The sequence below is a fragment of the Xyrauchen texanus genome, chromosome 23 (genome assembly GCF_025860055.1).
Source record: "Xyrauchen texanus isolate HMW12.3.18 chromosome 23, RBS_HiC_50CHRs, whole genome shotgun sequence".
Taxonomy (NCBI): domain Eukaryota; kingdom Metazoa; phylum Chordata; class Actinopteri; order Cypriniformes; family Catostomidae; genus Xyrauchen; species Xyrauchen texanus.
The window spans coordinates 18,064,450-18,091,600 of NC_068298.1; the positions used below are offsets into that span (position 1 = coordinate 18,064,450).

Sequence of the window (27,151 nt, forward strand, 5' to 3'; positions counted from 1 at the left end):
AAAAAACACACAGATTATGTTTTACGGTTTATTTACAAGAAGTGATAAAATGTAGTTTCTTACATGGGTTACTAGTGCAAATCTGACACTTTTGAACTTTTGTGAAACTTTTGATAAATTTAAAATGGACACTGTAAGAAAGCATGTTCATGTGACACTGATGAGTTAAACGGCACTTGGAACGGAGGAAAACAAGCAAGAAAATCATGCAACTGGGGTGCAACAGACACAAAAGTAAACATAAAAAAAGAAGAAAAAAAAAGATCTGCACTCACTCAACTCTGCCAATTTGTAATGTTCTGAGTCCAGTGCTTGGAGGCAAAGGGCTTTGTGGGACACTGTAATTTTAAACAACTACTGCTAACATACTAGCACAGTGTCAATAGATATGTCTTTAGGCAGAACCTTGAACAGCCATATGAGCTGTTGAGCATTGAAAGAGCACAAACCACTTGTACATGATTAAAAAGGGCCAATTCCAAAATGTTGTACATTGCAATTCAATAATGTATCGATTGAAAGATCAGTTTCCCAAGTGCAGCAATATAGGCTCTCCTTAAATTTCAGAAACAAGTATGCTTTCCATTCAAGACAACTTTCATCCATCTTTCTTGCTGATTAGAACTTAAAATGAAAAGTGGCATACGCTACATTATGATACTTGTTTTGAGATAAAAAAAAACAAACAAGGATACTTAAACTTGGATTCATATCGAATACCGAAACCAACAACATTAATACCCAACCAAATAAAATCCTTCGCTTGACAAACAGCTTATAAACCCAAGAATTAAGATAAAGACAAAATTCCAATATGAGGGCAGGCCAAATAAAAGAAAGTAACCCTAGAGATAATATTTTGTTAAATTAGGGTTTATCCTTATCCAAGATAACATTCTCCATGAAGAGGGAGACCACAACACAACAGCACTCTAATCTTGCAACAGCTACAGAACAGACAACTCTACTGAGTACGTGGAGAATGATTTGAAACATGACATGTTTTTCAATTTATTCTTTGCAAGGTGGTTTTCTTCTTGGTGGCTGAGGCTGAATATTGTTCATCGTTGTGAACTGTGAGGAGGGTCAACAGTCACGCCAGCTCTGTTCCACAATGGCGGACACACGTTTCTCATACTCTCGCTTGTTTTCCTGATACAGTTGAGCCGCCTGGCTGTTGGCAGGGCTGTTTGGGTTCGGCTCATCCAATAAAGACTGATAAGTAAAAGGCATTTTAAACACCAGAATAATGCAGATGCTAATGCAAACATTATAATTGTCATCTGAAGTAATCAACATTCTTAATGTACCAGCAAAACATGTCAAAACAGAAAAAAGAAAATCTAAACTAAAAGAAAGTTCTGTTTAAAAGGACAAAAATTATGCAAGTTACCTGTATCGAGGTTAAAATTGAGGAAACATCATATGTTGGACTCCAGCGATTCTGAAGAATGTCCAAACATATACTACCATCTGCATAAACTACCACAGATATACAATTATGTCTAAATGTTATATTCCATTGTAAGACACTGCATTCTATAAACACTTGTCTCCATTGGGATTCCAAAATTAATGGAAGGTTTTGTAAATACATGATTACTGTGAGTTTGTACAACTTACCATTAGGGTGAAACATTTTGGAAACAAACCGAACTGTAGGAGGTTTGTTTGGATATTCTTCTGTAAATTCTATTGTGAGTTTGAAAGTTCCTGTAACAAGCAGAAGAGAAAAATATGATCTCCACTTAAATAAAAAATTCCCAAAAAAAAAACCCATGCCAAACCACTACTATGGACAAGTACATCATAAGTACACAGTGGTATTTATAAGTAGCTGTCAACAGTATTTGGGAACCACAAGCACAATCCTTTTAATCAGCAGTCATGTGGTTTACATTAAAAAAGTTTCACACCAAGGAATAACCCAAAACTCATGGTGTTACTGCATGAAAATCTCCTTTTGAGCCCAAACACACTGTTAGAGGAATAATCCGGGTTTAATACAAGGTAAGCTACATCAACAGCATTTGTGACACAATGTCGATTGCCATAAAATATCATTTCAACTTGCCCCTCCTTTTCTAAAAAAAAATAAAAATAAAAAAACCAAAAATAAGGGTTACATTTAGGCACTTACAATACAATCCATAAATGTTAATATACTCACGGTTTCATAAGTATAGCCACAAGACATATACAATACAGTGCTGTAAAAAAAGGTATTTGCCCCATCCTGATTTCTTTTGTTGATCTCATACTAAATTGATACCAAAAAATATAACTGATGGGTTACAAAGCTATTTTAAAGGCTCTGAGTACCCCATCATCTCCAAATGGAGAAAACTTGGCACAGTAGTGAATATTCCCAGCAGCAGCAGACCTTCCAAAATTCCTCCAAGAGCACAGCAACAACTCATCCAGGAAGCCACAAAAAAGCCAAGGACACCATCCAAGAAACTGCAGGCCTCTCTTGCATCAATAAAGGTCACTGGTTCATGACTCCACTATCAGAAAGACAATGGGCAAAAATGCCATCCATGGAAGAGTGGAGAGGTGAAAACCACTCCTAACCCAGAAGAACATTAAGGTTTGTGTGAATTCTACCAAAACACAACTTGATGATCCTCAAACCTTTTGGGAGAATGTTCTGTGGACTGAGTCAAAAGTGGAAATGCTTAGAAGACAGGGGTCCCATTACATCTGGCGTAAAAGAACATCATAGCTATGGTCAAGCATGGTGGTGGTAGCATGATGGTGTGGGGATGCTTTTCTGCTTCAGGGCCAGGTTGACTTGTAATAATTGAGGGGAACATGAATTCTGCTCTCTACCAAAAAATCCTAAAGGAGAATGTCCGGTCATCAGTCCATGAGTTGAAGCTCATGCACTACTGAATTTATGAGCAAATCAATGATCCAAAGCATAGGCATAAGACCACCTCTGGATGGGTCAAAACCAGCTAAATTAAAGTTTTGGAGTGGCCTAGTCCTGACTTGAACCAGATTGAGATGCTGTGGCAGGACCTTAAACGGGCAGTTCATGCTCGAAAACCCTCCAATGTGGCTGAACTAAAGCAGTTCTGCAAAGAGAGGGCCAAAATGTCACCACAGCGCTTTTAAAGACTGATCTCCAGTTTTCGGAAGCATCAGCTGCTTCTAAAGGTGGCACAACCAGCTATTATGTTTAAGGGGGCAGTTCGTTTTTGACACGAGTGATACAGGTGATGGATAACTTTTTTGCTTCAATAATAAAAAATAAAAAAAGATACATATTTGAAAATTGTATTTTGTGTTTACTAAGGTTGACTGTTTTTGTTATATTTCATTTGAAGACCTAAAACAATTTAGTAAGAAAAATATATAAAAATAGAACAAATCAGGAAGGGGCAAATACTTTTTCACAACATTGTATGCATATTAATATAATTTTAGCATGATTAAATCGCTTACCAACCTTTTCTGTGTAAAGATAGATCCAATTTTAGAACTTAAATGCTATGACAATGAAATGCGTCTAACCCTGTAATTCCTGTAAACTGCGACTTAAACAACTGTACGGATCAAATAATACATTAGTTTAAACAGATCAATGAATTTAAGTTATTTTATAAAATTATAAGCTTCACGTTTCTGCCTTTTCACCCTCCAAATATTGGCCCCATTCACTTCCACTGTAAGTATATCATTGTAACTTCGATTTTTGCTGCTTCTATTTTTTTATGAAAAGGAGAGACGTCCAAACTCATTTTTGTTGTAATTAACATTACACCACAAATGCTGTCGATTGAACTTAACGTGTATTGAACTCAGAATATTCCTATAATGGCAAGCTGAAAACTAGCTGTCAGTGATGTATTCACTGCCATTCAACAGATAAAAGGGATAGTTCACCCAAAAATGAAAACTCATTTCAAAAATGTTCTTTAGTGTTCAGAAGAAGAAAAAAAGTAATGTACAGTGCATCCGGAAAGTATTCACAGCGTTTCACTTTTTCCACATTTTGTTATGTTACAGCCTTATTCCAAAATGGATTAAATTAATTATTTTCCAAAAAATTCTACAAACAATACCCCAAAATGACACCGTGAGAGAAGTTTGTTTGAAATCTTTGCAAATGTATTAAAAAAAAAAAAAAAAAAAAAAAAATGTACATAAGTGTTCACAGCCTTTGCGCAATACATTGTTGAAGCACCTTTGGCACCAATTACAGCCTCAAGTCTATGTGTATGATGGTACAAGCTTGGCACACCTATTTTTGGGCAGTTTCTCCCATTCTTCTTTACGCACCTCTTAAGCACCATCGGGTTGGACAGGGAGCTTTCGGTGCGCAGACATTTTCAGATCTCTCCAAAGATGTTCAATCGGGTTCAAGTCTGGGCTCTGGCTGGGCCACTCAAGGACATTCAGAGTTGTCCCGTAGCCACTCTTTTGTTATCTTGGCTGTGTGCTTATGGTCGTTGTCCAGTTGGAAGATGAACCTTCGCCCCAATCTGAGATCCAGAGCACTCTGGAGCAGGTTTTCATTAAGGATGTCTCTGTACATTGCTGCATTCATCTTTCCCTTGATCCTGACTAGTCTCCCAGTTCCTGCCGCTGAAAAACATCCCCACAGCATGATGCTGCCACCACCATGCTTCACTGTAGGGATGTATTGGCCTGGTTATGAGTGGTGCCTGGTTTCCTCCAGACATGACGCTTGCCAATCAGGCCAAAGAGTTCAATCTTTGTTTTATCAGACCAGAAAGTGTGGTTTTTCATGGTCTGAGAGTCCTTCAGGTGCCTTTTGGAAACCTCCAGGCGGGCTGTCATGTGCCTTTTACTGAGGAGTGGCTTCCGTTTGGCCACTCTACGATACAGGCCTGATTGGTGGAGTGCTGCAGAGATGGTTGTTCTTCTGGAAGGTTCTCCTCTCTCCACAGAGAAAAGCTGGAGCTGTCAGATTGACCATCAGTTTCTTGGTCACCTCTCTGTCTAAGGCCCTTCTCCCCCAATTGCTCAGTTTGGCCGAGCAGCCAGCTCTAGGAAGAGTCCTGGTGGTTCCAAACTTCTATTTATGGATGATTGAGACCACTGTGCTCATTGGTACCTTAGATGCTGCAGAACTGTTTCTGTACCCTTCACCAGATCTGTGCCTTGATACTATCCTGTCTTGGAGGTCTACAGACAATTCCTTGGACTTCATGGCTTGGTTTATGCTCTGACATGCACTGTTAACTGTGGGAACTTATATTGACAGGTGTGTGCCGTTCCAAATCATGTCCAATCAACTGAATTTACCACAAGTGGACTCCAATCAAGTTGTAGAAACAGGATTCACCTGAGCTTGAGTGTCATGGCTAAGGCTGTGAATACTAATGTACATGTGATTTTTTTTTTTTTTTTTTCATTTTTTATTTGTAATAAATTTGCAAAGATTTCAAACAAACTTCTTTCACGTTGTCATTATGGGGTATTGTTTGTAGAATTTTGAGGGAAATAATGAATTTAATCAATTTTGGAATAAGGCTGTAACATAACAAAATGTGGAAAAAGTGAAGTGCTGTGAATACTTTCCGGATGCAATGTACATCTGGGATGGCATGAGGATGAGCAAATGATTAGAATTTTCTATAACTATTCCTTTAAAGACCACTTAATAACACAGAGGTCCTTTCTGACAGGATTGTGCACCAACAACCTTTATAAAAAATAAAAAAAAAGAACATCTGAAAGTGCCAAATGACAGTCATTTGTTGGTCACTTAACCTTATTTAGTTCATGTTTTCCTCTTCTCCTCTACTTGTACAGATTACACGACATAAGCCATTAAAAACAACACAGAATCTGACTGTAAACTATTCAATATCTGTAGTTAAATCAGATAAATTAACTTTTCTTGTGCTGTTATTTCAAATAAGTGAGTTAAACAATATTCTTTACATCAACCAAACAGACACAGTAATGACAAACATCTAAGAACCAAAGAGCAAAACAAACCTGAACACAAGTTCAAAGTTTGTTCTTGACTTACCATCTTCAAATGGTGTTCCTTCAGGGCTGCAGGTACAAGAAAAGGGTCGATGTCAGATTACACATAGTCAAAACTTGACATGACAGCATGAAACAAAGTAAAACCATTGGCCAATGTGCAAGAAACCAATGCACTGCTGCAAGTAAAAAATAAACTTACACAACAGTCTGCGGAAATGGCATTATAACCGGTTTCCTTCAGCAAAACAGAAAGACGACAAAGGGTCGTCTATTCAGGACACAGTAGCTTAAAAAAACAGTACCTCTTATGAAGGACCACTGGCCATTAGGCGTATTTAAAACGGGTTAAATTACGGCTAACAGGATGGCTTGTCATCTAACATACCTCCAAAAGACTGAAAATGTCAATGTATCTTGTTAACGCTCGTCGATATCAAACAGGCAAACGATACAAACCCAAAAATGACAGCATTCCAGACCATGATGTTGTTTTCCGACGGGGCTCCGCTAACACCTGCTGGAGGATCCTCCTGGAGACTGAAAAACAAGTTACCCGATAGTTACGTTACACACACGGCCTGCGATACTATACACAATTTACCGCAAAATGACGGTCAAATATACAAACGTAAGTGGGTTAATGTCGTTAATAAAGAGCTTTTATGGGAAAAGTCAACCTGTTCAACCCCCATAGCAGCCGGTTGCCATAAAGCAACCAGGGCCGGGGCCTTTAGCATTTTCAGTGTCGCTTACCGTTTAAAATCTCTCATCAAACGCCGTCTTGCTGGGGTTGACATCGTTCAGTTGGATAACCAAGACGTTAACATAAGGTATCGACGTTGTTACTTTGAATCGGGTTAAATTTTTCGGTTTAATTAATTGGTTTGATCGACTCTGTAAAATATCGACGTTAGCCTTTCGCTTACTTGGATCATCCTGCCTGTTTTCTGTGGAGGACCGGACAATACCATCATGAAACGGGGGTGGAGAAAAGCTGCGTTGTTAATAAAAGTAAACTCATGCACACCGCTGTAAATTAAGCAGGGGTTCGAAACATGTTTGCAAATAAATATGTGGGGGCATGGGACTATGCAATTGAGTGAATTGATTTATAAACGATATATGCCATATTGAAAAGTCGTTTCAGTAAACCCCCACGTTTAATTCAGAGTTCACGCAGCCTATCGTAGTTACGTCATGCGCAAAAATAGGATTAATAATGCAACATGTCTTAATATTTGATCTCTGCTGCCGTTGCATACTGAAAATCTGAGTTCCAGTTTTTGCAAATACTATCATGTAATAATGTGCAAAAATAATTTAAATGAGTAGTAATTACTAGTCAAATATATTTATTAGCAATGTTATTCCTCTAACAAATTCCATTTAGTCCATCTATTTATCATTAAGTCTTAGATAATAGTCATAGTCAATATCATGATGATTTTTTCCACTTGATCCAGAGTAATAATAAACATGTTCTGTGCTGCACAGTGAACAACAAAAAGTAAAATTACACATACATGATAATTTTTCCAAAGATGAGATTAAAATCAAACCAGAGTTATTGTGGCATGTTGTTGCCATGGAACAATAAATGCTGAAGTAACAAGGGTTAGCAATTTCAGTAAAATATCAATAAACATTTGCGTTTCTGTGCTTCTCAGGGCACTGTAAGCCTGACGTGTCTGAGGTATATCAGGATGCATCTTTGAAGATTATTCATAAAAGAATATTAAATAATTCACATAATTTTTTTTAAAACAAATGATAAAGGATCTTGTTCCTATTATGAAACAAAATCATTCTCAGTTAGATTATCTATTGTAGTGAAGGCAGGCTCTCCAGGCAGAAACTCCCTTAAGACATATGATAGCAGCATCTGAGGACACACACAAATATAAATGTAAAGCTGTATAACATTTGAATACTTTTCTGGATTGATTTGAACTGCATGATATTATTAATACTTTTAGCTCTCACATAAACCAGTTTCTTGTTCTCCTCTGTGTCCTGGAAGATTTTAAAAACAGTTTCCACATCAGTCTTCTTAAGGATTAATGAATTTGAATCTAAAAGCACCACAAAATGAGAGGACATTAGCAGGGGTGAAGAAAGGATTTGAAAAGTGAGAGACACACATCAAGTCACATCAGGTTTTTTTTTTTTACAGGGTTCCCACTATTCAAGGAATAATTTTCCAGGACATTTTATGTGCTTAACAAGTGTAATAATTAAGCCAAACAAATATTTAAGCTTTCATTTTGGCGTTTCTATTTGTTTTTGACAGAAGATTCTCACCTCTAGTTACGCAGTTTGCTACATGGCCCAGTGTGATTATTAATCCCCATAAAAATGTGATTTAATTAAATAAATATATAGTCTGTAAATGCAGCACAATTAAGAGTGCTCTGCTCTATGTCATCTCATACACAAAAGCATCCATTCATTCTTTCAATTTGAACTTTGCAGATTATATATTTAATTAAATCACATTTGCAGTTTAATTGTCACAATAGGACATATCAAAATTTTAATTAGATTGTGTATTCAAACATAATTTTTCATTCAAATAAGTCATATTATGTTATATTCCATGACATTCTGCGTTTTATAGCCAAGATAATATTTATGTCTATAGATTCTGTCCGTTTTCCACATACTACATGTGGTCACTGTGGTATAAGCTGACTACGATCAATGAATTATAAAAAATTCACAATCCAAGGTTTGAAAGCCGAATCACCATGCTACAAACTCAGGGTGTTAACACATTTTTGTCTGACTGACATTGTTGTCTAAAATGTATTATTCAAATGTTTCTGTCGTTAACACAACAGCAATGTTGGAACGAAATAATCTTATTTTGTACAATATCAATACTTGATTTTGTCAGAGCAAAGCAGAAATGGCATCAGATGAGCAGATTATTTATGTGACAGGAATTTGTTAATGACAGTAAACCATTGACGTTGTTTCACAATGCACAGCCACTGACAATGAAAAAATGAAACCAATTTGTGCATTTCAAATGTAACCAACCTTGTTAGTAACAGTCAAATAATTCTATTATATGAAAATATTTCCAGAACAAATAAATATTTTCCAGGGCATTAAGGTATTTTTATAATTTTCCATAACTTTTCCATTATTGGAATACTGCATTGCAAAATTTCAGATTTTCCAGCTGGATGCATGGGAATCCTGTGTTAAAATGATTGCTAAACCCCTGGAATATTAGCAATACTTAAAACTTTGTACATTTAAATGACAACATTGGAAAATGTTGTACATACATTTAGAATTTATGAGCTGCAAAGCCCTTTCTTTGGTCTCATGTTTCTCCTCACTGTCACGTGGTGGCTGAAGGGGTACGTCTCCAATTGGCCACATCTTCTCCCTGAGAATATCAATGTAGGATGCGATCTGAGCTTCAGTGGGATTCATACTTTTCAAAAAGTTGTTTATTTTCCTGCATGGGAAAAAAGCATACATATATGCTATTCCTCACATTTATAGGTACACCCTAGTGTTTGAACATAGATATGCAATACAAAGCAACAGAACTTACTTCTTCACCAAAGGCATGACAGGTTTTAGTACAGCATCAACAATATTAATGAAGACCGAGTTGCCTGTCGATGGCAAAAAAAAAATAAAGAAAACATTTCTTATAGCAGTTTTCTGAAATTATTTTCAGCCAAAGCGAATAAATAAGGGAGTCACATCATACCAGTTATTTCCTTCAATAAATCAAATATGGCTTTGGTGGCTTCAATTTGTTCCCAGTTGGTCTGGCTGGATTCCTTTTCCTGTACCTGTGGCTGATTTGTTGGGTCTTCTTTCAGTTGACCCATTTTCTCTTTTCCCTTGAAGATCAGCTTCTGTGATCCACTTGACTTTTTTTTAGTTAACTTTTCCTTTTTGTTTGTTTTGCCACCAGACTGGAGGCTTTTAACTCTGTCAGCTTTGTAAGCAAGTTGTAAGACTTCATTATGGCTCATGACAGAGCTCGAGCCATCATTTGATTGTATTGTAGGAGTTAGTATTTTTGACCTGTTAACAAAAATGTCCAAACTCTCAGCTATACTCTCCAGTCCATCTGAAACCTCTTTAGCTTCATTAAAGATTTGATTGTTGTCTTCCATATCAGGATCTTCACTTCTGAAGGGGTCAGTCTCTCCATTGGGTGTAGAAAACCTAAAGTTTGTGGACATTGGCTCATCTACAATGCCAGAATCTGGTTCTTCAACCATGTCAAAGCAGGCTGGCTGTGCACCGTGATGTACTGTTGATCCTGCTTCATAAACCTTTTCCTCCACTTTGGGGTTATGAGTCTGGGAGAATAAATAAAAGGCTTAGTAACACAATTTTTTGTTCCCACTGTTATGACAAATACAATTTTAACTGCATTCATGAGTCATAAGAGCAAAGATTTATCGTTCTACAAACTGCATAACTGTAACTTACACTGGATTCTTAATTATTAGGTTCCCCAGATCACCAGAAGGTAGCAGTATTCTCAATAATTACAAAAGGACAAGATATCAAATTTTGCTCCATGTATATCAATTCAGACAGTACAGTGCAAACGTTTTAGTCATGAATAGTTTTCACTGATCAATTGCATTTAAAACAGCACCAATAGAGCTGTTCAGCCGTGATGTCAATTTGGAGATGAACTGGGAATCCCTCTGGAATTACCTATTGATTTTTTTATAATGGGGTTTTTCCAATTGATATTTAAAATATGGTCTGTGGTAAACATTACTTGAAGATCCTTGGAATTATTGATTTACAACATAAATTACACACTTGTTTTTCTAAGAAAACATGCTAGACTAACGTATTTAATTGTTTCATCATGTTTTGTTGTTTTTTTCAGCATCTTATGCAGGAGCGCTGTGTTTTTTAATATGCCGTGTCATGCTAAAAAGAATCCTTAATCCTTACAATGCGTCTCGAGACACCTGCTTTTGTTCAACTGTTTGTTGTGTTGCGTCTAGCCTTTATTTGTGCAAGAATGCAATCGGTCTGAAGGATCATCAGTGCTTGGCACACATCCAAAATTCTAATGCACAGTTTTAGCATTCATGTGTGTATTTTTTATTAAATTCAACGAATATTAAAATATAAAAATGTTATTTGACAACACTAACCTGAACTGTTCTATTCTCCTTGGTACACTTGCACACATTTTTCTAGGTTGTTCCAAGTATCTTGGAGAACTTGCCGTTTCTATTTGCATAACGAATGTTTGGAAATCTAAAACTGATATTTCCATTTGACACACTAAAGCAGAAGATATAAAATAACCTTTTAGTCTTAAGACAAATTTTTTGATGAAACATCCAGTGTGTAATGATATTTGTTCAGCATCAGTTTCAACTACAGTTCTGTTACTTTAAGCTAGTCTTAACAATTAAAAATCTGTATTTACCTCTTCCTCATCGTGTTCAGGAGTGAGGAAGCATGCTAGTCCACTGAGAAGTCCCCACACACCTCCCTCATCTTCCTCTTCACTCAGTAACTTTTCAAGAGGGCAGAGGAACTGGAATACAGGCCGAGTATGACCAAGCTGTGTATCAGAAATCAGTTCCTGAGAAATGGGGGGGGAAAAATCTTCAGGATTCCAGGATTATTAACTCTCTCTTTAATAATTGGTAGCGTGTGACAACTTACTTGTAACAAGTGTTCCAAGGCTGATCTAACTTCCTCTGTGTATGTTTCATCAAGTTCCCTCTTTGTTTTCTCTACTACTGCAGATACAGAGGGTAAAGTTGATGTATCCTTTAAAAAAAAAAAAAAAATTATTTTTTAAAGAAGAAAAGCTTTAAATGTCAACCTATTAGCAGACAACTAAAAACAAAATCCACAATGGCCATCCTAAAATAAAGAAAATATAATTAAAGCTGAAGCGTGTGATTGAGGCGCAACTAATGTGAATGAAAACTCCCACCTTTCACTAGTTGTACAAACAGCTATGCCTGAAACACACAACATTTATTTTTTTCCTCCCACTTTTCTCCCAATTTGGAATGCCCATTTCCCAATGGGCATTCCAAGAAAGCAAGAAAGTGTTGTAAGAAAGAAAGAAAGTAGGAGAACCAATCAATCTAAAGGAGTCTGCAGTTGCGTCGTGCATATATTTGAAGTGATTGCTGATGCGGATGTGGCAGTGGAAGCCCTCGTGGAAAGCCCGCCTCGTGTGTAGACCTACTTGTGTAAAGACCAGTGAGTCTACCTGTGCAAGTCCACCGAGCAAAGACACAGACAAGGCGCCACTCATTATAGCACTCAAGTGTCATTTAATTGTATTTTTTTCTCCTATATTTTCCTTCTACATACTGACATGTCTACTTCACAAATAACATATTCCATCAAACACATCCCTGTTATTTGTTACAGACAGTTTACATGATATAGACGCAAGACGCAACGCAACCCACAGAACTTTGGCACCTTGCACTTCAGCACCTGCTCCACTCCCTTTCTCATTGGGACACTGGAACTGCCAGTCAGCTGTGAACAAAGCTAACTCATTCCAGCCTTCGCCACACAGTCCATCCTCAGCATCCTTGCACTAACAGAAACATGGATATGCCCAGAGGATACAGCAACACCCACTGCTCTCTCCAACAACTTCTCTCTCACTCCTCGACACACTGGTAGGGGTGGGGGAACAGGTTTGCTCATTCAACATGAGCTTGTTTAGAACATTCAACACACTTCTCTGTCCTCCCCCTCCACCACCTGACACATCGCTGACAGCAGATGTCTTCACATTTTTTACTAATAAGGTTACAGCCACCAGCAATACATTCTCAGCACCACACGCTGTCAAACACCCACCTCCTGTACGCAGCTCTTCTATGTTCTATCCTGACTGACACTGAGGTCTCTAAACTCCTCCTCTCCAACCACCCCACCACCTGTTCACTTGACCCCATTCCTTCCCACTTTCTCCAGGCAATCTCTAGGTCTATCCTACCTGCACTCACATACATAACACATCTCTACGTCCAGGCATTTTTCCCATTACATTTAAGCAGGCTCGAGTAACCCTGCTGCTGAAAAAAACTGAACTTAACCCCACACAAGTAGAATACTACAGACCAGTCTCTCTCATCCCATTCATGGTGAAAACCTCTGCCTATGCCTCACAGAACAAGCTACTGGATGACAATCAGTCAGACTTCAAAAGTGGACACTCCACCAAGACTGACCCACTGTCTGTCACGGAGTCGCTGAGACAGGCGAAAGCTGGATCCAGATCATCCGTCCTTTTCCATGAGCACTTAACCAGTCACTAATAATAAATAAATAAATAAATAAATAAAAAATTATAAAAAAAATTCTTGTTGCACTTTAATCTGTCTTGAATACTACTATTCTGATGCTAGTGAAACTTTGTAATACGGCACTTTTCGTACCACCGTCTCCTTAAGATGATTCGATTATAATGTATTCCTCTTTTGCAAGTCGCTTTGGATAAAAGCGTCAGCCAAATGAATAAATGTAAAGAGTGAGAGTTGGAAGAAAGAGTTGAAAAAAGGAAAGATGTAAGAAAGAAAATTGTAAGAAAGACAGACAAAGTGTGTGAGAGAGAGTTCCAAAACAGACACACAGAATATGAGTTTCCATTAATTTACTTAAAATATTGCGGTTTTCGGAGGTAAAACGTCTCGGTTACCTACGTAACCTCGGTTCTCTCTAGATGAGGGAACGAGTATTGCGTAAGCTAGCTTACGCTAAGGGAAAGATTCATCTTTTCTGAGATATTGAAGCCAAAAAATTATCCTTAATTTTGTATCATTTTTCAACGCAGTGCAGCAACTGCAGACCTTGAGCGGGCTAGCTAGCAAGCTCATTGGTTGCTCTGCGGCAACTGCTGCAGCCTATAGACGAACTTGCGTGAACTCGCGCCCAATGAGAGGTGCCCGTGCGCTCACTGTGGCTAGGGTGCATATAAGCGCAGTTCGTAGGCTGGAACCCTGGTTATCATTGAATGAAGTGAAAATCGCTCGTGGCGCGAGCACGGCCAGCTACGCAATACTCGTTCCCTCATCTAGAGAGAACCGAGGTTACGTAGGTAACCGAGACGTTCTCTTACGAGAGGTTCTCTCGTATTGCGTAAGCTAGCTTATGCTACGGGAACCCATTGTAAACGCCGTGCGCGCCAAGCATCCACTGCATGAGCCCCAGGGGGGTGGGGGGACCCGGGGGAGCCCTTGTGAGTGGGGAAATAATATTTGGCCGGCAAGAGTGCGGGTCAGTGTGTGGGTGATACATAAGCACATAGTGGGAAGGGAAAAACAGAGCGGCGGTGCCGGTCTGTGTGGAATGTGTCCCATTAGTGCAGCTCACCAGGGGAGCTGTAGCGTATTAAACCGCTAGTAGTTTTGCCTGCAGAGCGGGCACTTCCAGATTGTAAAATCTGACAAAGGTGGAGGGGGAAGCCCAGCCCGCTGCCACACATATGTCCTGAATGGAAATCCCGCTGGACCATGCCCACGAGGAGGCCATGCCTCTGGTGGAGTGAGCCCTAATGCCTAACGGGCATGGCAGGTCTTTCGACGCGTACGCGGCAGCAATATCGTCCACTATCCATCTAGACAGTGTCTGTTTCGAGGTGGCGAGACCCTTGGTGCGCCCTCCGAACGAAACGAAAAGCTGCTCAGCGCATCTGAAAGAGGCGGAGCGCGCAGTATACAATCTCAGTGCTCTGACTGGGCAAAGGAGATTTGTGTCGCGTTCAGCTATCGGATGCTGGCAGAGCCGATAGGGAAATAATCTGTGCTCTGAAAGGAGTACCGATCACCTTGGGGACATAGCCGTGTCTAGGCTTTAAAATGACCTTGGAGTCACTTGGTCCAAACTCCATACACGCAGCGCTGACAGACAGCGCGTGAAGGTCTCCCACACATTTAACTGATGACAGGGCAGTCAGAAAAACGGTTTTGAGTGAAAGGTATTTCAAATCCACGGATTCAAGCGGTTCGAAAGGGGGGGGGCTTTCATAGCTTCGAGAACTACAGAAAGATCCCAGATAGGAACCGATGGGGGGCGCGGGGGGTTCATCCTTCTAGCTCCCCTGAGGAAGCGGATGACCAGCTCATTTTTTCCCCGTGACTGGCCGTGCAGGGGTTCGGCGAACGCCGCGACGGCCGCCACGTACACTTTGAGCGTGGATGGGGATCTGCCCTTATCCAACAGCTCTTGTAAAAACACGAGCAGTGAGGACACCCCACATGTCCGTGGGTCCAGGTCTCTGTCGGTGCACCGTTTTGAAAACACCGACCATTTGGACGCATAGAGTCTTCTCGTGGAAGGGGCTCTAGCGTGTATGATAGTGTTCATTACTCCTTCTGGCAAAGCGACGGGTAGTCGTTGATCACCCACGCGTGCAGCGCCCAGCGCTCTGGGTGGGGATGCCAGATAGTGCCGCGAGCTTGAGAGAGGAGATCTGCTCTCACTGGGATGGGCCACGGGGCTGTCAGTGACAGCTGCGTAAGCTCCGGGAACCATGTCTGATTCTCCCAGCGCGGGGCTATGAGGAGCACCGAGTGACGCGTTTCCCTGATCCTCTGCATTACCTGTGGCAATAGCGAGACGGGAAGGAAGGCGTAAAGCGGGCGGTTGGGCCAGTCCTGGGCCAGCGCGTCCTCGCTTTTCGAGAAAAATACTGGGCAATGAGAGTTCTCTTCTGACGCGAAGAGGTCTATCTGTGCTCTGCCGCATATTTGCCATAATTTCTGGACTGTTTGAGCGTGCAGGGACCATTCCCCTGGGGGAACATTGTCTCTGGACAGTCTGTCTGGGCCGTCGTTCAGGTGGGCTGGCACGTGCGTCGCCCTCAGCGAGTGCAGGTGGCCCTGGGACCAACTTAGTATGCGTTTTGTCAGATGGAAGTGGTTCCTGGATCTGACACCGCCCTGACGGTTTAGATAGGATACCACAGATCTGTTGTCCGAACGGACCAGGACGTGGTGACCCTGAATGACTGGGAGGAAGCGCACAAGCGCGTACTTGACCGCTATCATTTCCAGACAATTTATGTGAAGGAACTTTTCCTGAACTGACCATAGGCCGAAAATCGGCGAGCCCTCGCAGACCGCGCCCCAACCCGTGTTGGACGCGTCTGTCGAGATGACTTTTCGGCGAGATACAGCTCCCATCGTCACTCCCCGCTGATACCATTCGGCCACCGTCCAAGGCTGCAGAGCTGATATACAGGTCTGAGTCACTCTGATCGGCTGGCGGCCTGTGGCCCGCGGCCTGTGGCCCACGCCCGGCGAGACGCGCGGGTGTTTAGCCAATGCTGAAGCGGGCGCATGCACAGTAAACCCAGCTGAAGTACTGCTGCGGCTGAGGCCATGTAACCTAACACTCTCTGAAATTTTTTCAGAGGCGTGAGGCTGTTCATCTGAAAAGACGCGGCTAGTAGCCTCACGCGCGCGCCGTGTAGATAAGCGAGCCGTCATTGCCACAGAGTCTAGTTCTATTCCAACGAAGGAAATTGCCTGACTGGGCTGTAGTGAGCTCTTGGTCCAATTGACTGCAAGACCCAGACTGTTCAGATGACTGAGGAGAACTGTCCTGTGAGACAGAAGCTCCGTATGTGACTGTGCCAAAATCAGCCAATCGTCCAAATAGTTCAGAATTCGCAAGCCCTGACTCCGCAGGGGTGCGAGCGCCGCATCCATGCACTTCGTGAAAGTACGGGGTGCTAAGGACAGGCCGAACGGAAGGACGGTGTATTGATAAACCTGACCGTCGAAGGCGAATCTCAAGAATGGCCTGTGACGGGGATTTATCTGAATCTGAAAATAGGCATCTTTCAGATCGAGAGAAATAAACCAGTCCCCCTGGCGCACATGCGCGTGGAGTTTCCTGATTGTAAGCATTTTGAACGGTCTTTTTGCAAGCACCTTGTTCAAAACCCTGAGATCTAATATTGGTCTGAGGCCATCGTCTTTCTTGGGGAAAAGAAAATAACGGCTGTAAAACCCCGACTTGCTCAGTGAAGGCGGCACTCTCTCTATGGCCCTTTTGCACAGAAGGTTTGCTATTTCTGAACGCATGCAGGCTGCTTCCGTGTTCACAGTAGTTTCGAGCCGCGCCCTGAAGCGGGGAGGGCGGCGATCGAACTGTAGCAAATAGCCCTGTTTTATTGTGCTTAACACCCATTTGCATATCCCTGGGATAGCTTCCCACGCTTTGAAGCGTAACGCTAGAGGGTGAATGGCCGAGTCGCCCTGATTGCCGTACACAGCGGGCTGAACAGAATGTGTGAGCGCGCTTATTGTGCTTATGCATGACTGCTCGCAGACAGCAAGGACATGCTGTTCTGTGAGTGACTTCCCGATTGAGATGAATGGGGAAAGAGTCACATCTGTTAAGTGATGCGCGAGCATAGTCACGGGCACGGGATTTACACATAGAGAGGTGTTTGCTTGCCGTTTGACGTAGCGGGCAGAGAGGGGATGCGCGCACGGGCTCGTGGGCGCGTTTATTGACTCTAACACTCGAGTGGGCTGTGCCCGCTTTATGTGAGTGTGCTCTGATAGGAACACGGGAAGTGTAATGCTTGTGTGTAGGGGTGAACACTGGATTGTGGGCACATTTTCTACACATAAGACACGTTTGCTCTCTGATAGGGACACGGGAAGTGTAATGCTTGTGTGTAGGGGTGAACACTGGATTGTGGGCACATTTTCTACACATAAGACATGTTTGCTCTTTACAAGATCTTTTTGTGTCGCTGTGAAAACGGCGTTTGAGTGCAGGCAAGCGGGTAGTAACACCGGCTTGTTGGCTGCTGAATTCACCACTGTAGTAGCCTGAGAGAAGGGGACTGACAGGGGGCGAAGCTTTGACGGTGGTCCGGCCACGGCGGGACTGAGCCGTCGTTATTTCAACAAAGCTAGGAGGACTTCGGTTGTTCAGGTTTCAGCGCAATCTTAGGCCGAGGCCCGCGGGGGGGCGGCGGTCTGCGGCGGCTGTTTGAGCGCGATCTGGGGCGGCCGCCCTGTCGACGCTGGGAAGTCTGGCTTTGTTGAGCTGGGCGCTGTGAAGATGCTCGTGCAGGAGGCTGGTTACGTGGGCGGCCTGCAGAGGAGCTAGCGCGGCGAGGCAGGAAGAGATTCATGGCTTGGGTGGCTTTCTGGACTTCCGAAAAACGGTCAACAATGCCACTTACCGCGGAACCGAAGAGACCGGACGGAGAGAGCGGCCCGTTGAGGAACGTGGAGCACTCAGCTTCTCCCATGTCGGCTAGCGTTAGCCACAGGTGTCTCTCGGTTACAGTCAGCGAGGCCATGCACTTCCCTAGGGCTTGAGCTGCAGCTTTGGTGGCGCGAAGGGCGAGGTCCGTCGCGTTCCTTAGATCTGTAACAGCCTCTGGGTGCCTGCCTTTCTCATCCCATTCCCGAAGAAGGTCCGCTTGGAGGATCTGCAAGACGGCCATGGAATGCAGAGCAGATGCGGCATGGCCGGCGGCGGAATAGGCGCGGCCAACACAGGTGGAAGTAGTTCTGCAGGCCTTAGACGGGAGCACTGGCTTAGACCGCCATCTCGCGGAGGGAGGGCAAAGGTGTGCTGCTACTGAATCCTCGACCGGGGGGATGGAAGAGTAGCCCTTCTCGGCGGCGCCGTCCACTGAAGCGAGAGAGGTGGAGACGTGGGATCAAATCCTGGACGAGAGAGGTTCCACGATTTAGAGAGCTCGGCGTGGAGTTCCGGCAGGAAGGGAGCGGCCCGAAGAAAGCAGCCGTCAAGTCTGTTGGGAGCCTGCTCAGGGGGCGGTGACCACTCGAGCCCGAGGCGGTCGACGGCCTGTGTGAGGAGGCGTATCAGTTCCCCTTCGACTCCGGCGCGGGTCCTGCTGGATTCCTGGGCCGATGAGGAGGCTCCTCGCAGAGGTCGCATCCACCATCAGCGAAGGCGAGCTCTGCATGCCCCAGTCCCAGGCAGACAGCGCAGATGATGTGGCGGTCTCCGGCGCTGAGAGGGGTGCGGCATGAACTGCAGGTGCGAGGCATCTTTAAAAAGACGTTCGTGCTCTTTTGTGAAGTTCACTGAGGAACTAGTTTGCTTTAAAAAGGATACGTCGCCGGATGGCGTAGCTCGCAGGATGGCTGAAGGTGGTGGCGGCCGGCTTCTTCGAGCGCTGTCCAAGCTTGCTTGATGCCCCTCGAACGGCGACGTGGCTTCTTGCAGTTTCAGAGATGCGAAGAGCTTCGCTGAAGAGATGAAAATCAGGGTTCCAGCCTACGAACTGCGCTTATATGCACCCTAGCCACGCCCATTCTGGCGGGCTTTGGGACAGTGAGCGCGCGGGCGCCTCTCATTGGGCACGAGTTCACGCAAGTTTGTCTATAGGCTGCAGCAGTTGCCGCAGTGCAACCAATGAGCTCGCTAGCTAGCCCGCTCAAGGTCTGCAGTTGCTGCACTGCGTTGACAAATGATACAAAATTAAGGATAATTTTTTGGCTTCAATATCTCAGAAAAGATGAATATTTCCCGTAGCGTAAGCTAGCTTAAGCAATACGAGAGAACCTCTCGTAAGAGAACTATGAAACCTTGAGTTTAAGATGTCAGTAAATATAATCAAGACAAGTAAAGAAACCATGCGAAAATGTCCAGTCTTTTCGTCAAAACACTATCAGTGAATATTTCCCTTTTACTAAGAAAAAGGGGATCTGTAAAGGTTGTCATTTCTGCATTTTTGAAACTGCCAATTACACCTTCCATTTTCCAAACTATTAATTTGCACAACAGTGGAATGATTTTGATATAAGGGAATAAAGCCAGCCTTGAAGAATTTGAAGCATTATTTCCACATTTAAAACAAAAATTGAGAATGCAACAATGCACAGTTGAAGAAGAATCTGAAGAGGAGAATGAACTGATGGCCTACTCGCCAGTCAGTATATCTTCTGTTCCATTTGATGAGCTGCTGTTCTCAGAACAGGCCACACGAACATCAACCTACTTCCAGAGTCTCCCAGAGAATATAGACCTTCTAGAAACAGAAGTAGCTGGACTCAAACAGCTTATTCTTACCCGCCCTGAAGAATTCACCATAAAAATTCTCAAGGCAGAGATAAAAAAAAACTGCACAATCTGAAATTACAAAAATAAGAGGACTCATTAGAGAGGACTCAAGAAGCCTGGAGAGAATCGTTCAAGAGTTGAAAGAAAAGTTGGAAGAAAGCACAGCCTGTTTACAACATCAAGCTAAGAAAAGTGAATCTCCCAACAACACTGCAGAAGCTGATTTAAGATTAAGATTCAACTTTATTGTCATTGTGCAGAGTACAGGTACAGAGCCAATGAAATGCAGTTGTTTTCGCATATCCCAACTAAGCTGGGGTCAGAGCGTAGGGTCAGCCATGAAATAGTGCCCCTGGAGCAGATAGGGTCAAGGGCCTTGTTCAAGCGCCCAACAGTGGTATCTTGGCAGTGCTGGGGCTTGAACCCCCAACCTTTCGGTCAGTAACCTTAACCAGAGCCTTAACCACTCAGCCACCACTAAACACAGCAAAATAAGAAACATCCTCTCAATTTCAGCTGCTTTTGTTTTCAAGCAAACTTAACATGTGTAAATATTTGTATGAACATAAAGATTCAACAACTAAACCATAAACTGAACAAGTTTCACAGACATGTGACTAACAGAAATTTGATTATGTGTCCCTGAACATCAAAAGCAACCGTCCGTATCTGGTGTGGCCACCAGCTGCATTAGTACAGCAGTGCATCTCTTCCTCATGGTCTGCACCGGATTTGCTATTTCTTGCTGTGAGATGTTACCTCACTCTTCTACCAAGATCCTTGCAAGTTCCCAGACATTCCCATCTGTAAGCTGTTAGTGTCTTAAATGACCATTCCACAGGTGCATGTTCATTATTTCTTTATGGTTCAATGAACAAGCATGGAAAACATTGTTTAAACCATTTACAATAAAGATCTGTAAAGTTATTTGCATTTTTATAAAATTTCCTTTAAAATACAGTGTCCTGAAAAAGGGACGATTCTTTTTTGTTGAGTTTACATCATGAATCAATCTCATACAGCTCCTCACCTTCAGATGCACTGAATGATCATACACATGCATCCTCCAGCACACCAGCAGAAGAGGCTAAGGCACCAGTAGTTCTACTTATGGACTCAATTGGCAAAAACGTAGACAGGACATTCTCTTGAACTGTTGAACACAGATGATCTTGGCAGCCCTACGTGTATTATCATTCATACAGGCACGAATGATCTTCACAGCCTAAGAAAATATACAGCCAAAACTATGCATGAAATGGCAGAGAAAGCATCACAGACATTCCCCTCAACAGGTGTGCTGGTCTCCAACCTGCTCCCTCGGCTGGACCCCCCCTATATGTTAGATCATATAAATGAAGAGATACATCATTTGCCTGCCCAATGTACACTTAGTCCATCATACTTCTATAAGGCCATGGCACCTCTATGATGGCCTACACCTGAATCAGGATGGCATCAAGATATTTGCCAAAGCTATTAAAGATGTTGCTTTTAGACGGTCAACTGGCTATAAAAGAACCAGAAAGGAACCATGGGAGAAAGCAGTCTTCAGACTCATCCAGCCCTTCTCAATCAAGATCATCTCAAGAGCTCTTCAAACCAACCATGACTCCTCGACGGTCTTACACTGAAGCTACACCCCAACCCAGGAAGGCATAAAAAGACATTGCAACCTAAAGAAGATCGAACATGTGTCTATTGTACTAGATACAGAGGTACACTTCCTCATTCACTGTGAAAAATACTCACAACTCAGAGATTCAATATATATGAAATTACAACAACTTATCCCTGAGTTTCATTACCTCAGTGAAAATGACAAACTGAAAATCTTACTTGAAGGACCCACTTCACCCTTAGAGGCCAATCACATTAACAAATGCCACAAACTATGAAATAACCATACACATCCAGCACCCGTTTCAGCAGTTTAGTTTAGATACTTTTATTTATTTATTTACATTTTACTGTATATGGCAAGCAAAATTACATGTCTTTATTTCCCTAGCTGTTTCTTGTCTAGTTTTGTCTTGTTGTTCATGTCCATTTTCCTGTATTCACTTAATTGTTTTTCTTGTAATGCTTTGGCATTATGTACTCAATGTCATGCCAATAAAGCCAATCTGATTTTGAAAGTAAAGAAAGAAAGAAAAATATTTTTTTTTGTACATTTTGTTACGGACATTCTTACCATTCCTTCTCTCACCTGCCAGAGACTATGAAAATGAAGTATATCTGACTGGGTCTTTTTCACATCCCAGTGGAGATTCTCCGGATTATCTCTCTCCTCCAGGTGAATGGTGAAACACAATTCCTTCTTTTCCTTTTCAACCTGAGATAATGTTTCTTTGTAATTACTCAAAATAAAACTCAAAATATTGCAACTGACTACATTTTATTTATTTAGAATATGTCTCTTACATTAGTAACACGGACTGCCCACATTCCCACCCGCCACATCTCGTAGGAAAGCTTAAACTCCATCATGTCCTCTTGGAGACTTGTTAGGAAAACATCCACATCACTGTCCTTTTAAAATAAGGCACGGACAGACTCAGTTGCACGGAAAACAGTTAAACAATAAGTTGCATGCAAATATGCTATGGTTTCCTCACATTATCAGAGTCCATGCAGCTTCTGATGGAGCCCTCTCTGGTGCTTGCGTCATCATTCTCAATCACAGCAGATCTACGTGCTGATAAAGCCCTCTGTAAAAGCTCTTGCTCTTTATTTTTGAGCTTTTTCCTTTTGGCCTTCTTTGACTTTAACTTATTGACGAATGTAGAAAATGTTTCTTTGATCCTATTGCCTGCTTTGAAACCGTAAACAAGAGTAACTAAATTACAAATATTTTAACATATTAAAGAAACTATTGAATTTGTTATCAGTAACTTTTATTCTTCAAAGTCAGTATACTTATATACGGTATGACATTAATCATGTAAACATACTGCTTTAAAATCAAATAACTAAGCTGAAAGAGAAGTACAGCACCCTTCTTTTTTCCTCTGGTTTCTTCAGACCAACCATCCTCTGTATCTGTCATTCTGAGGAATGTCAATCAGCAACAGGTTTTAAACAAGAAAAAATGACTTTCCTTTCAAAATGATAAAAGGCCATGTTGCAAAAATGAGTACACCCTTCTGAAAGTCATAATATAAAACGTAATAAAAATTGTCTGGTGCTTGAGGAAAGAAAGAAAGAAAGAAAAATTACTTTGTGTTGAGATAACTTACACTTCTGCTCTTTCACTTCCTGTGGAGGATGGTGTACCTTCCCTGTCAGAGTTTACCAAGTCTCCAATCGAGTTTTTGGGGGTTACTCTATCCAACTGTAAAACCACCATCTGATTGAGGCTGTCTGGATTACAGAGGCATGTCACAAGCACATCCAATGCTAGAGATGTAACCATAAGTGACCAAGAATTCAGTGTGTTAGTGTGTTATTATTAGATGTAAGATATGCACATTAAATTTGCAATAACCTATTTAAATAAAATATAATTTTAAGCAGCAATTGGATACTGTACACTTATTGATCTATTCTGAGCCTGATAGAAAACAATACTTAAGATTTTTATGAACCCACACACCAACAGTCAAGAATTCATATATTTGTACTGATACCCGTGCAATTGAAGTACTTTCATTAAAAGATTTGTATAAGCAAGTCGATAAAAGCAGTGAAGGTGTTCTGAGACAAATCTGCGAGAGCAACAAGAACCTCAGCGACAATGTTTCACAGACACTATCCTATATTGAAGAGTGAATGGTTCAAACGGAGATGCCAGAGAGAGGAGTGGAATGTTCTGATAACTAGAAATAATTTAAAACAGGTAGGACCAACCCTTTGTAGCCAAGATTTCAGTTATGACGCACTGATAGAGATGAGGTTCCCAGAGGTACTCAGGGAAAAGGTTTCGCACCAATGCCACAGAGAAGGTTCTAAGGACTGCCATTTCCTCAGACCTTGAGCTGAACACTGGGGAACTGAAACAGGTAAAACAAGAAATGTGAACAGGTCAGTAGTCATACTGTATTCAAATTACATCAAAGTAATTTTACTAGCACTCTGAACACTTTCACAGCCTGTGAGGACCCATTTCTGCCTTATAAGAAAAGTTTGCTTGTTTATGCTGATAAATATCACCAATTTTCTTTTATTATTTTAGTGTACATTTTTTTTATTATCTTTGTGTTATATCATCCTGCCATAAAAAAAAAAAAAGTCAAGACTTTGAGCAATTGTCCAATTTGTCTCCCATTCATGGTTATAGAAATGTATCCCACTGCAGTTTACCTCCATTTTCAAAACCTGGAAATGTGAAATGGGTCAACTTGTCAATGGTGGGTAATGCTAGTAAGGTTAATAATGAAAGTCCATCAGTTTTGCCAGAAATTCACAGCTCTGCAAATTCTGTACCCATAAACTAAAGATTCATAAGAAACAGTTCTGCTTTTGTTACGCATAAAAGAGAAAAGGAAGGAAATTAACAAAACAATGACAAAAAGCATACATTATGCTCACCCATCTGACTGCTTTGCTCTGTGGAGGTGTTGAGTCAATATCCGAATGCAACCCACACTTGTGGCAGACAGATCAAATTTCTTGGCCTTGCAAATGGTTTTCTCCACAACCATGTTGAACTCCCTCTGCAGTGCCATATGTAAAGGCTGACTATCACCAAGTTCTGGGACAGTGTACCAAGGCTGGACCAGATGAGCATAGGCACATTTAAACACTACAAAAGACATTGAAATACCATAAATGTAATAATTTACAACTGCAATAATATCCCAAGACTCACTTTAATGCCATATGCTCTTTTTCTTTTGATGAGAAAATGAACGAAGTATAAAATTACATTTCCTGAAAGAGTTGTGCTACACAAACCTATCAATGTTTACACTTTTTTTTAATCTGATCTTCAGCTTCCTTTTGTATGTCATGTTTAAAACATTTTTCAAACTTTCATAGATTCAAAGAAAATCCCTCCAGTCATTATTTTCCAGACATGCTTGACAAGAAAAATGGAATGAAGAAATGTATTATTTACCCTGGAGAAGTGACCTCTGTACATTTGGATATTGCATTGTCTGAGGCCTAATTTGAGCTATCCTGGTTGCATCAAGCTCATCACCAACATGGTGGCACTTCTTTGTCTGAATTAGGAGGATTAAAGGTGCAAAGGATTATACTACATTCATTTCACTGATCAGTGCACATGAATACAGAAAAGAGGGCAGCAGGTGCTTTGATGTTTTGCTTTCTGGAAGACTCTACGAAATAAGTATCTGGGTAGGGTTGCACCAGGTGTGCATAAGGTCTCACTTAAGTTGGGACGTAAAGTTAAAACAAAGGGCTTAGTAACTACTAGTTAGTTTGTAACTAAGTCAGTGCTTAATTTGGTTGCACCACCTGTTCTTGGCAAGACTTAACTAGTAGGTTGCAAGCTCTTTGTAAAGTAATGCTTGGTGGCATAATATGACATTTACCTGTATTTATCCAATAAGCAGCCTTAAAAATACAAAAAAGTGTTAAACATCTTTCAAGTTTGAGCTTGTTCAAACCTTGTTTGCTCACGTAACTGTCAGCTGTAATGAATTATATCCCCATTGAAATACGATATGTAATAAAACAAGATTTAATTAATGGTATATTTATGTAAATAACAATATGCAATATATCCAAAACAAATATGGATACCGTATATGTTAAAACTTGACTCTATGCACATTAAGTGCACCGTTAGATGGGTTGAATCTAAACATAAACGAAGATGCAAACATCATCATATACATGTCGACAGGACTGAAGCCTGTCACACAAAACATGAGCTCATTTATGTCATTAAATGAGTCTGCTTTTTTGTTCCAACCGATGCATGGTCGGAGGGTTCCGTAAATATTTGATTTATACGTAGGGTTACGTCCAACCTAAGTTTAAGTTGTGACTTAGTGCCCATTTACGCCACAACTAGGCTAAGTTGCAACGTACGTTTAGCTGGTGCAACCGGCCGAAACTGTGAAGTGACAAGTGAAGGTTTTACTATTAAAAGATTTTCCATGGTCACCTGATTGTTTCTGATGTTGGCAAGACCTGAGAACTGCAGCCAGCCTCAACCAAGGCTTTCATAGTGACATACTATATTAATATACTAGTGATTATTCTTACCATTTTTTTTTTTGTTTGTTTGTTTGTTTTGCCACAGTTCTGGTTGAAATCTTTTCATAATTTTCACTTTGTCATATCTAATTTTCTCAGCTTCATGCTCAGATTCCATTTCAGTTTTCTATTGTCCTCAGGTGGGTCACAACAACAACAATAAAAAATAATACATTTCCAGAAGCATTATTCTTAATGATCTTGCAGTGAAGTTTTTCATAACTCTTTCACGTCACCGACTTATCGCCATTTTGATACATTACAATATGTTACCTACATTTCATACACATTGTGCCGTTCCTATATGTTTAAATAATATAAATGACCGTTTGGTGATAATTGCAGGAATAAATAGCTAGGTTGTTACCTGTCGTGACGTTTCCTCAGTTATATTATCCGTCTGAGTGCTTGTTTCACGGTCTTGGTTTTTAAAAGGAAATCGGAAAAAGCATAAAAAGCAAAACAAAGCCTGTGTCCATAATTGTCCAAACCCTGAAAAGTACCAAACCATCACAAAGCTCATGGCGATAAAGCACCTCCAGGTGTACATGTTTCAAAAGATCCCGTTTCAGAAAGAGATTCCTTCGCATTAGAGTTCTTTATTCGTTCATTTGAAAGCAAGTGTTTATATCTGTCTACTTCATTTATGCACACGGAGGAGACTCATTGTGTACAGAACCGGAAGATAAGTTTGAGGAGTTTAAAAGCGAACCTGCAGTCGAATTGTGATTGGTGCAATATTAATTGTCGTCGTTATTGTCATTTTCTATGCCATGCTTACTGGTAATAAATGTGTGGCGCTTAACGGTAGCTTTCCTTTTATTCTGTTTGTATTTAAATGACATTTTACACAACATTTTACACTGCTTCAACAAAACACGCTTCATACGACAGTAAACTTAAAGCAAAACACTTTCTCACAGTGAAACTTCTACCCACAAGATTTTAAAAATTT

The 27,151-nt window shown here is 41.3% G+C and overlaps 2 protein-coding genes across 7 annotated transcripts; both read right to left on the reverse strand.

Moving 5' to 3' along the window:
- Window positions 1-14: 14 nt before the first annotated feature.
- On the reverse strand, window positions 15-6,922 carry LOC127663124 (ubiquitin-conjugating enzyme E2 A). The gene is made up of 6 exons (XM_052154586.1): window positions 6,724-6,922; window positions 6,427-6,507; window positions 6,011-6,036; window positions 1,624-1,713; window positions 1,394-1,482; window positions 15-1,215 (listed from the first exon to the last, which is right to left on the reverse strand). The coding sequence occupies exons 1-6, from the start codon at window positions 6,765-6,767 to the stop codon at window positions 1,087-1,089; spliced, it is 459 nt and encodes a 152-aa protein (XP_052010546.1). The 5' UTR covers window positions 6,768-6,922; the 3' UTR covers window positions 15-1,086.
- Window positions 6,923-7,305: 383 nt separating this feature from the next.
- LOC127663100 (uncharacterized) lies at window positions 7,306-26,856 on the reverse strand. Of its 6 annotated transcripts, none has more exons than XM_052154538.1 (16): window positions 26,564-26,856; window positions 25,088-25,193; window positions 24,559-24,740; window positions 23,878-24,020; window positions 23,268-23,427; window positions 23,026-23,078; window positions 22,647-22,840; window positions 22,453-22,560; window positions 22,223-22,363; window positions 11,653-11,760; window positions 11,411-11,569; window positions 9,704-10,307; window positions 9,542-9,605; window positions 9,267-9,442; window positions 7,954-8,042; window positions 7,306-7,852 (listed from the first exon to the last, which is right to left on the reverse strand). In XM_052154538.1, the coding sequence occupies exons 2-16, from the start codon at window positions 25,109-25,111 to the stop codon at window positions 7,760-7,762; spliced, it is 2,298 nt and encodes a 765-aa protein (XP_052010498.1). In that variant the 5' UTR covers window positions 25,112-25,193; window positions 26,564-26,856; the 3' UTR covers window positions 7,306-7,759. The 6 variants fall into 6 exon arrangements, with proteins under 6 accessions (XP_052010498.1, XP_052010496.1, XP_052010493.1 ...); XM_052154536.1 differs by having other exon boundaries at window positions 23,268-23,391; window positions 24,559-24,772; XM_052154533.1 differs by having other exon boundaries at window positions 22,238-22,363; window positions 24,559-24,772.
- Between the last annotated feature and the right edge of the window lie 295 nt (window positions 26,857-27,151).

What these genes read in the sequence shown, in the direction of transcription:
- LOC127663100 (XM_052154532.1), bottom strand. Translation starts at nt 26,746, where the DNA reads ATGTACACCTGGAGGTGCTTTATCGCCATGAGCTTTGTGATGGTTTGG. An exon ending in TTTATTGAAGGAAATAACTG is followed by an intron (nt 9,606 to 9,703) that starts GTATGATGTGAC and finishes TGCCATCGACAG; the next exon opens with GCAACTCGGTCTTCATTAAT. An exon ending in GCAGCTCATAAATTCTAAAT is followed by an intron (nt 8,043 to 9,266) that starts GTATGTACAACA and finishes TGGTGCTTTTAG; the next exon opens with ATTCAAATTCATTAATCCTT.
- LOC127663124 (XM_052154586.1), bottom strand. Translation starts at nt 6,767, where the DNA reads ATGTCAACCCCAGCAAGACGGCGTTTGATGAGAGATTTTAAACG. An exon ending in CAAAATGTTTCACCCTAATG is followed by an intron (nt 1,483 to 1,623) that starts GTAAGTTGTACA and finishes TATCTGTGGTAG; the next exon opens with TTTATGCAGATGGTAGTATA. An exon ending in CAATTTTAACCTCGATACAG is followed by an intron (nt 1,216 to 1,393) that starts GTAACTTGCATA and finishes TTTACTTATCAG; the next exon opens with TCTTTATTGGATGAGCCGAA.